Source organism: Chiloscyllium plagiosum, chromosome 6 (genome assembly GCF_004010195.1).
Source record: "Chiloscyllium plagiosum isolate BGI_BamShark_2017 chromosome 6, ASM401019v2, whole genome shotgun sequence".
In the NCBI taxonomy this organism is placed as follows: domain Eukaryota; kingdom Metazoa; phylum Chordata; class Chondrichthyes; order Orectolobiformes; family Hemiscylliidae; genus Chiloscyllium; species Chiloscyllium plagiosum.
In genome coordinates this window covers 56,640,981-56,650,233 of record NC_057715.1, presented here as the reverse complement: position 1 = coordinate 56,650,233, position 9,253 = coordinate 56,640,981, and the positions used below count along the sequence as shown (strand labels likewise).

Here is a 9,253-nt window from a genome sequence, read left to right as displayed (position 1 = left end):
GGTGAGAGGGGAAAGATATAAAAGAGACCTAAGGGGCAACTTTTTCATGCAGAGGGTGGAACGTGTATGGAATGAGCTGCCAGAGGATGTGGTGGAGGCTGGTACAATTGCAACATTTAAGAGGCATTTGGATGGGTATATGAATAGGAAGGGTTTGGAGGGATATGGGCCGGGTGCTGGCAGGTGGGACTAGATTGGGTTGGGATATCTGGTCGGCGTGGACAGGTTGGTCCGAAGGGTCTGTTTCCATGCTGTACATCTCTATGACTCTATACTTAAAGTGCAGATTCAGCTGCCCCAATGGGGAAGCTGGGAGACCGGTTGTTCCAAGATACATGTAACAGTTGGCTGTTAAATGGATACCAGAAGTTTGCTTACTGTTTTGACAACAATTCAAATTTAACCAAATTAATTTAAATTATGCCCAAGATATTAGAAGCCAACGGAAGTTAAATTTTATTGTTTTGACACTCGGAAACCAATCAAATTATAATTTTGTTCATTATTAGAGTTACGAACATAATTTCCACTATGTAAAGAAAAATAACAATTTAAGAGTTCTCTGTCACTCAATCAAATTTTAACAGATTACAAGGTGAGACGGGCATTTCTTGGTATTTGGTTTTTAGGTCACAGATGCTCAACCTTTGCATCATAACAGTCATGAACTATGAAAGTGATTTAATTTTGATTCATATTTTTAACAATATTTTACAAATGGCATCATGGGTACATGCATGAAAACCATTTAAAATTGTCTTGTTCCTTGATATTCATTTAAATTAGCTGATCAAGTGAAGTGACTTTAGGTATTACTGGTGCCCAGGTTGGGATCTGGGGGGGAAAAAAAAGTTTAAAAAGTCAGAGGTTTCAATCCTGACCACAAACAAGTGCCCCTGCTAGAATATAGGCAAAACAATCTGATTGCCAGCTACTCCATAAACTCCTCTTAGCAGTCCAGAACCAAGAGTCTGACTCAGGCAATCAACTGTTACCACTGATCTTTTAACCACAATCGAATCTACATTGGACATTGAAGAAATACAAAAGTAACCATATCCATTCCTTGCTCAGGCCAAGGAAGAGGAGTATATTGTGATGGAAGGCAGTATCTATCACGATCTTCAAACTAAATAATTTTAGCATATATCCATTGCATTTTCCAATAATACTATTAAGATTCTATGAACATTCAAAATCACAAGACAGTACTGTGCTTTGTATTTGGATAAAAAGCGAGTGCCATTGCACTTCCTACCACATCAAATCATTTACTAATAATCGCCATGAAATACGGCCACTTGAGTGAAGTGCCAAAAGGGCGGAATGGAGCATCAGCCACTGCCTTCATAAAAGGAAACCATTTCTTTGTTGTTTATCAAGATTTAAATCTAATACTTAATTGGGATTATCAAGTTACAGGTAATACATGTGCGGAAGACTTGTAGTTAACACAATTCAAAGCTCATTAGATAATCAGCAGATACAGCATAACTATTAACTCCCACCTGAACTGCAGCTACTTAGGTAAACAATAAAAGGAAAAATCAATTTTGACAGACTCATGTTACGGTTGACTGTTATTAGTCCTTACCCTCTTTTCACCTTGGTGAAGTCAAAAGCAACCTGCCTGTAGGAGACTGCCTTTTCATTTAGGTATCTACTATAACGCCGGATGAAAGTAGACATGTCATACCCTTAAACACACAAAATATCCATGTTAAAAACAGTAGCACCTCATGAAGAATAAACATTTATTGCTGTTGGTCAGTAAAAGCAAAATGGTTTTATCTACTTAAAAACAGTTATAAAAGTATTTATGGGCACATTTATGCCTGGACACAAGAGATCAGGAGACCAATCATGAATTTCTGTTTCCAATCAACACATTGCTTCACTATTCAAGTTAAACATAAGTGAGAATAGTTCTTATTCTTAAGATTTACATCAATCAGAATAGCTTGTGGATTTTTAAAAAAATTTGCAACATAACTGCTATATCTAAGGAATAGGTGACTACACCACACCTTTACACAGATGAAGATAACACATACCTATCATAAGGCATATTGGAGAAGAACGTGGAAATGGAAGTAGGACATTCAATCATAGAACAGAACAATACAGGCCCTTTGGCCCTTGATGTTGGTCTGATCATTTATCCTACTCGAAGATCAAACTCACCTCCATACCCTTCATTTTACTATCATCCATGTTCCTACCCAAGGGTCACGAAATGCCCCTCATGTATCTGACTCTATGACCACTGCTGGCAGTGCATTCCATACATCCACCACTGTGTAAAGAACCTACCTCTGACATCTCATCTCAACCTTGCTCCAATCACCTTAAAATTATGCCCCCTCTCGACAGCCATTTCCACCCTGGGAAAAACTCTCTGGCTGTCCATTCTATCTATGCCTCTCATTATCTTGTACACCCCTATCCAGTCTCCTCTGATCCTTCTTCGCTCCAATGAGAAGAGCCCTAGCTCCCTCAAGCTTTCTTCATAAGACATGCCCTCCAGTCCAGGCAGCATCCTGTTAAATCTCCTTTGCACCATCCCGAAATCTTCCACATCTTTCCTGTGATGAGGTGATCAGAACTGAATATAATATTCCAAGTGTGGTCTAACCAGGCTTGCTAGAACTGCAGCAAAACCTCACAGGCTCTTAAACTCAATGTCCCTGCTAATGAAAGCCAACACACCACACAACTTCTTAACAACCCTATCCACTAGGGTGGCAACTTTGAGGGATCTATGGATGTGGACCCCAAGATCCCTGTGTTCTTCCATACTGCCAAGAATCGTGCCTTTAACCCTGTAACCTGCATTCAAATTCAATCTTCCAAAATGAATCACTTCACACTTTCCCAGGTTGAACGCCATCTGCCACTTCTCAGCCCAACTCTACATCCTGTCAATATCCCATTACAATCTACAACAGCCCTCCACACTATCCACCACTCCACCAAACTTTGTGTCATTGGCAAACTTACTAATCCACCCTTCCACTTCCTCATCAAAGTCATTTTCAAAAATCAAGTAGTTCAGAGGTCCCAGAACAGATCCCAGCAGAATACCACTGGTCACCAAGTTCCAGGTTGAAAATTTTCCATCTACTACTACTACTACTCCGTCTACAGGCCAGCCAATTCTGCATCCAGACAGCCAATTTCTCTCTGTCCCATGCCTCCGTACATTCTCAATGAGCCTACCAAGGGGTACCTTATCAAATGTCGTTAAAATCCATTTCCACCACACCCACTGCTCGGCCTTCAATGTATTTTGTCACATCCTCAAATAATTCAATAAGACTTGTGAGACATGACCTGACCCTCAGAAGCTGACTATGTCTAAGCAAACTATACTTTTCCAAATAATCATAAATCCTGTCTTTCAGAATCCTCTCCAATAATGTTACAAGCGGATGCCATTGTTTCAGAAGATGGTGTGAAGGCGTAATTCGCAGATGAGCTAGGATGGAACGAAGGATTAATTCTTGAGAATTCTACATATGTTTCAAAGCGGAAAGATAACCCATTGTAATCAAAAAACAATTCTCGCAATCAAATAGATCTGAGTAAACTAAGCAAACTAAGTAAACTAAGGAACTTGCTGGATGACAAGTTGCTAACAGAACATGGTGGCTCAATTCCAGCCATCTTCTAAGAAGTATACCCAATGTAGATCAAATGAAGTGACCAAACTAAGGATCTTGAATGTTTGTTTATGCAGTGAGAACATTTAACTTCTTGAAGCATTGTATTAATTGTAATGGCATTTTAGTTAATTTTCCACAAATGAATCAATAACTCATGATCTGTGTTAAAAATAATTGTTTGCTGTTAAAGGGCATATGGAGTTAGGTTGCAGATCAGCTGTTATCTCATTGAGTGGTAGCACAAGCTTGAATGACTGACCTTTATTATCATCACGGAGAGGGCTCGGGGCAGGCGGTGTGGGAAAGCATTTAGTTGGGGCAGGGGAAATTACAATGCTCTTAGGCAGGAACTATGGAGCATAAATTGGAAACAGATACTTTCCGAGAAATGCATGACGGAAATGTGGAGGTTGTTCAGGGAGCACTTGCTGCGAGTGCTGGTTAGGTTTGTCCCACTGAGGCAAGGAAGTGATGGTAGGGTGAATGAGCCTTGGATGACAAGGTGTGGAACATCTAGTCCAGAGAAAAAAGGAAACTTACTTAAGGTTAACTATACAAGGATCAGACAGGGCTCTCGAGGATTACAAGGCAGTCAGGGAGGAACTGAAGAATAGACTTAGGAGAGCTAGAAAGTAACATGAAAAAGCTTTAGCAGATAGGATTAAGGAAAACCCTAAGGTATTCTGCACTTATTTGAGGAACAAGAGGATGGCCAGAGTGAGGGCAGGGCCGATCAGTCATAGTGGAGGGAGCTTGTGCCTGGAGTCGGAGGAGGTAGGGATGTCCTTAATGAATACTTTGCTTCAATATTGGCTACTGAGAGGGAACTTTGTCTTTGTGAGGACAGTGTGAAACAAACTGATATGCTTGAAGAGGTTGATGTTAAGAAGGAGGATGTGCTGGAAATTTTGAAAAACAAGGATAGGTTAGACTCCTGGGTTGGTCAGGATAAACCCAAGATTACTACGGGAAGTGAAGGAAGAGATTGCTGGACCTTTTGGCAATGATCTTTGCATGCTCACTGTCCACTGGAGTAGTGCCAAATGATTGGAGGATGGCAAATGTTTTTTCCTTGTTCAAGAAAGGGAAAAGGGATAATCCTGGGAATTACAGACCAGTCAGTCGTGGTCAATTGAGCCACAATATTCTGTCACCAACTTGTCATCCAGCAAGTTCCTTAGTTTACTCAGATCTATTTGACTGCTCGAATTGTTTTTTTTTTATTGCAATGGGTTTTCTTTCCGCTCTGAAACATTGGTAGAATCCTCAAGAATTAATCCTTCATCCCATCCTTGCTAATCTGCAAATTACCCCTTCACACCATCTTCTGAAACAATGGCATCAGCTTGTAAATGTCACAATTTCTGCCTCAGCCTAGTTGACAGACATTCAATTTTGTACCAATATCTGTTGTACCACTATCACTGATTTTATTTCTTTCCCAGCCCATTTAAATGAAGCTAAAAACTTCCATTATGATTGATGCTGACTGATAGACAAGAGGTAGTGGAGAAAGAAGTCAAAAGGTAAACAGTACTGAAGCATTATAAATTCAACACATATCATAGGATATTATCATTCCCATCCATACCAGAGAGGGATACACTGCCTTTCACGAGTCCGAAAGTGAGGCCAGTTCAGGATCTGAAGACTTGGAAATCTAATCAACTTCCTTTCCTGATGTACAATGTGAAAAATCTACCAATGGATTCTCTATTTTACAGAAATCTTACATTCAGTGATCAACACATGTGAAAGGTTTGCAGTCCCACAAGCAATAATTTTATTGACAATTTTATGAAAAGAGCCCTAATCATCTGTTCACCTGAGTCAGCTTAATACCAAGATAATATCCATCAAAACCATCTTGCCTGACAATGACTATATAATAATGGCTATCCTGATCAAATTATTACTCACTGTCTCTTGCATAAACTTATTGTACTTTTGGCCTTAAATGGTTCACTGTATACTTCACCTTTTCCTTTCCAGGAGAATCAGTTTCATCAATTTAAATAGATTAACACTAGTTCACTCACCTACTATTTTGCAGTAAATCACTTGATCAAGTGTGGCATCAAACAGACCTCCCCCAGTTTAACCCAGATCCATCATTCCTACTTGGCAGTGCCCTCTTGACCTATCTTCCTTCACACTTATCTTCTCCATCCTCCCCACTGACCTAACACTATTACCTCATACCTGCATCTACCTATCAGCATCTCACCTACCTTTACCCCTCCCCGCCGTCCCACCTCCCTATTTCTCTCTCAACCCCCTTCCTGAAGGGCAAATGCCCGAAATGTCAACTTTTTTGCTTCTCAGATGCTGCCTGACCTGCTGTGCGTTTTCAGCACCACACTTTTTGACTCTGATCTCCAGCATCTGCAGTCCTCACTTTCTCCTAGTAAAACTGATGTCCATGGAAATTGAGGGAAAATGCATTGCTCGTTGGAGTCATACCAGGCAAAAAGGAAGATGACTGTAGTCATTACAGATCAGCCATCTCAGCACCAGAACATCTCTGCAGCAATTTCTTTGGGTAGTGTCTTTAGCTGCTTAATTCGTCCGGAAGGTTAAAAGTGAGGATGTTCATCAATGATTGCACCATTTGCGACTCTTCAGATACTGAAAGCCCGTGTCCCAGTGCACCAAAGCCTAGATATCACCCAGGCTTAGGCTGAAAACTGTGAAGTAAGGCTTGTGCCACACAAATGCTCATTGCCAGTAAGAGATAATCTGAACATGACCCCTTGACATGAAATGCCATTACCTTCACTGACTTCCCACTGACATCATTCCAGGCGTCATCATTGATCAGAAACTGAACTGAACTACCCATATAAATACTGTGGCACCAAGAGCAAATCAGAGTCTAGGAATACTGCAGTGAGTAACTCACCTCCTACCAGGCACAAATCAGGAGTGTATTGGAATACTCCTCACTTACCTGGCTGAATGCAGCTTCAACTGCATTCAAGAGACTTGACATCAAAATAAAACAAAGTCTGTTTGATTGAAACAACATCCACTCCCTCCAACACTGACAATGAGTAGCAGCAGTGTGTACCATCTACAAGATGCATTGCAGAAATTCCACAAAGCTCCTTAATACCTTAGAAAACCACAACCAATATCACCTAGAAGAATGAGACAACATGTCGAGGGAACAGCACCATCTACAAATTCCCCTTGAAGTCATGCACTATCCTTACTTGGAAATATATCATTTTTTTTATGTTGTTGGATCAAAATCCTGAAATTATCTTACTCACGGCGTTATAAGCCTACTTAAGTGCTTGGATTGCAGTGGTTCAAGGCAGCAGCTCACTTGGACCTTCTCAAGGATAACTAGTGACACAAATGCCAGCCCACCCAGCAACACCCATATTCCATGCGTGAAGAAAAAGAAAAATCCACGAGTGGTGATCTTCAGTAATAGGATGTTGCCATCATGTTAAAAAAATACATTTTGTCCACTACACAAGTCACGTGAGGATTTTCAGGCTGACATGATGTCAGGTATGTGACTCAGCAACTGGCAGACCGCATCAACATGTCGTGTTAACCATTTGCAAGCAAGCAGCATGCTAATTGTGCTTGAATTAGCTAATGTTCACAAGTCTCTGAACAACAAGTGATTCTGTTCTTGGACAGCATGCATCAAATAATCCTAACTATGCTAAGAATCACCAAAGAAACCAGCATAACGTTAGTTAGCCTTGGGTCAAATACATTTATATTATAGATGGCATATATATTAACATACAGGACCTTGATTTAGCAAACAATAGAAATTTGCACATCTATTACATCCTCAAGAATGGCAGTCTCATGATCCCTCTTCCCCCTACCCCAATTTCTGCTGCACTCTTACGGCAATACCAATCAGAATCTGCCTTGTCCAAGAATGAAGACTGACTGTTAACTATTCTTGCTGCGCCTCCATAATGCTAATGGTATGACCAATCAGCACCCTCTTCACAAGGTGTACTGATAGGTTGTTGATTTCAGATAGAAATAATACACAATAGTCAAAAGGTTAAATTCACACTCACCTTGCAACCCACTTTTATCTAGAAAATTGTTCAGGTTGAACAAGGTGTTTCTTGAAGCTAGGTACTGGATAAAACGCTGAACAGGTTAGAAAATAGTTAGTTTCTGCTTGAACATTTGTTCTCTTAACACTTCCCAAAACCCAAAATATTTTCCATCATTACACCTTTAAAGATATATTAAATGGTTATACACGGTCTAAACTTGCATAATCTATTTCACCCAAGATCAAAATATTGTTTTGAAGTTGCCAACAATCCTATGCATGCTGTTGTGTTCAAAAGGTGTTATGCCATAAGACACAGGACCTACACTCTGATGCTCAGCAAATATTTCAATATTATTTGGGTGGTATTTAGGGCTGGCAACTTTTGTTGCCTCTAAAACGCTGTACTCAAAAATAGAATTATCAGAAATCCGAGCAGTCACCTAACAGCTTGGTGTCATGGTAATACTCATCTGATTCAGTAGGTTGCAGGTTCAGGCTCCATTTTAGAATTGCAGTGTAAGCCTAGCCCAATAATTTAATGAAGTGGAGGGAAATAAAGTCAAGATTAGGTGGATACACCATCACACGATTCAAAGTGGAGCCGGTGTCCTAAGCAACATTTATCCCACATAAACATCAACTGGACATGCATCTAACTCACCATATACAAACAAGCTACAAGCACAAATTTGCTGTGAAACCTTGAATGCCATTCAAAAGATTAAGTGGTTGCGAAGTGTTTCGGAATGTTGAGGGCACGAAAGGCACAAAGTAAATGCAAGTTCTTCCTATCCCATATGTTCCCAGCAAAGAATAAAGTATAGATATCAAAAGATAAGTTTCTAGGCAGAGATGAAACTTTTAAGTAATGGGCATTTTCAGAACATGATACCTCATTTACTTGGGAAAGCCAAATACAAAACCTTACAATTAATCCTTACTTAAATAGCATAACTTGTGAGCTTCATCAAATATGGGCAATAAAACAAAAACATTCAGCACACATTTCATTCACCTTTCACAACCAATGATCTAAATATTTTTTGAGACTTGCCTCATTTCCATAAACCATCATTTGATGAGTTGTGATGAGAGACTTGAATACCACTACCCAGCTGCTATTTGTAGTTCTTTCAAAAAGGCTATCTGCCAGCTGAGGTATGTTTACATTCATCTCATTTGTACACTGAATGAGATCTGCAAAAGAAAACATATAGTGATTAGTGAATAGACTCAAGCTGAAATCAAAAATATTAATTTTTAAACATCTATCCTCATCCTTTCTACTTTTCATTCAAATGGATTTTTAGCAGATAAAAGTTCATTTTGCATGATAATGTCATATCATGCATTAATCTATGGTAATTTCAAACTTCAAGTTTAAAGCTCCTCTTGTGTTTCAAGTATGCTTAAAATTAAAAGTTGGTGCAATGTTTTTTGGTAAAGAACAGAACTTAAAATTGCTATCCATAAGCACATGGTCAATGCAGAAACCAACATGTAACATAGGAAGGAATTTCTAGTTCAGCAGCAAAAAGTTTAA

The 9,253-nt window shown here is 39.6% G+C and overlaps 1 protein-coding gene across 19 annotated transcripts in view; it reads right to left on the bottom strand.

Moving 5' to 3' along the window:
* Positions 1-9,253, bottom strand: part of picalma (phosphatidylinositol binding clathrin assembly protein a) — a 154,779-nt gene that overhangs the window by 106,341 nt on the left and 39,185 nt on the right. For all 19 annotated transcript variants that reach the window (XM_043691581.1, XM_043691589.1, XM_043691590.1 and 16 more), the window contains exons 2-4: positions 8,765-8,907; positions 7,724-7,799; positions 1,595-1,697 (exon numbers count right to left, since the gene is read on the bottom strand). In XM_043691581.1, the coding sequence (XP_043547516.1) occupies positions 1,595-1,697; positions 7,724-7,799; positions 8,765-8,907 (322 nt within the window). The remainder of the gene's footprint in view (positions 1-1,594; positions 1,698-7,723; positions 7,800-8,764; positions 8,908-9,253) is intronic.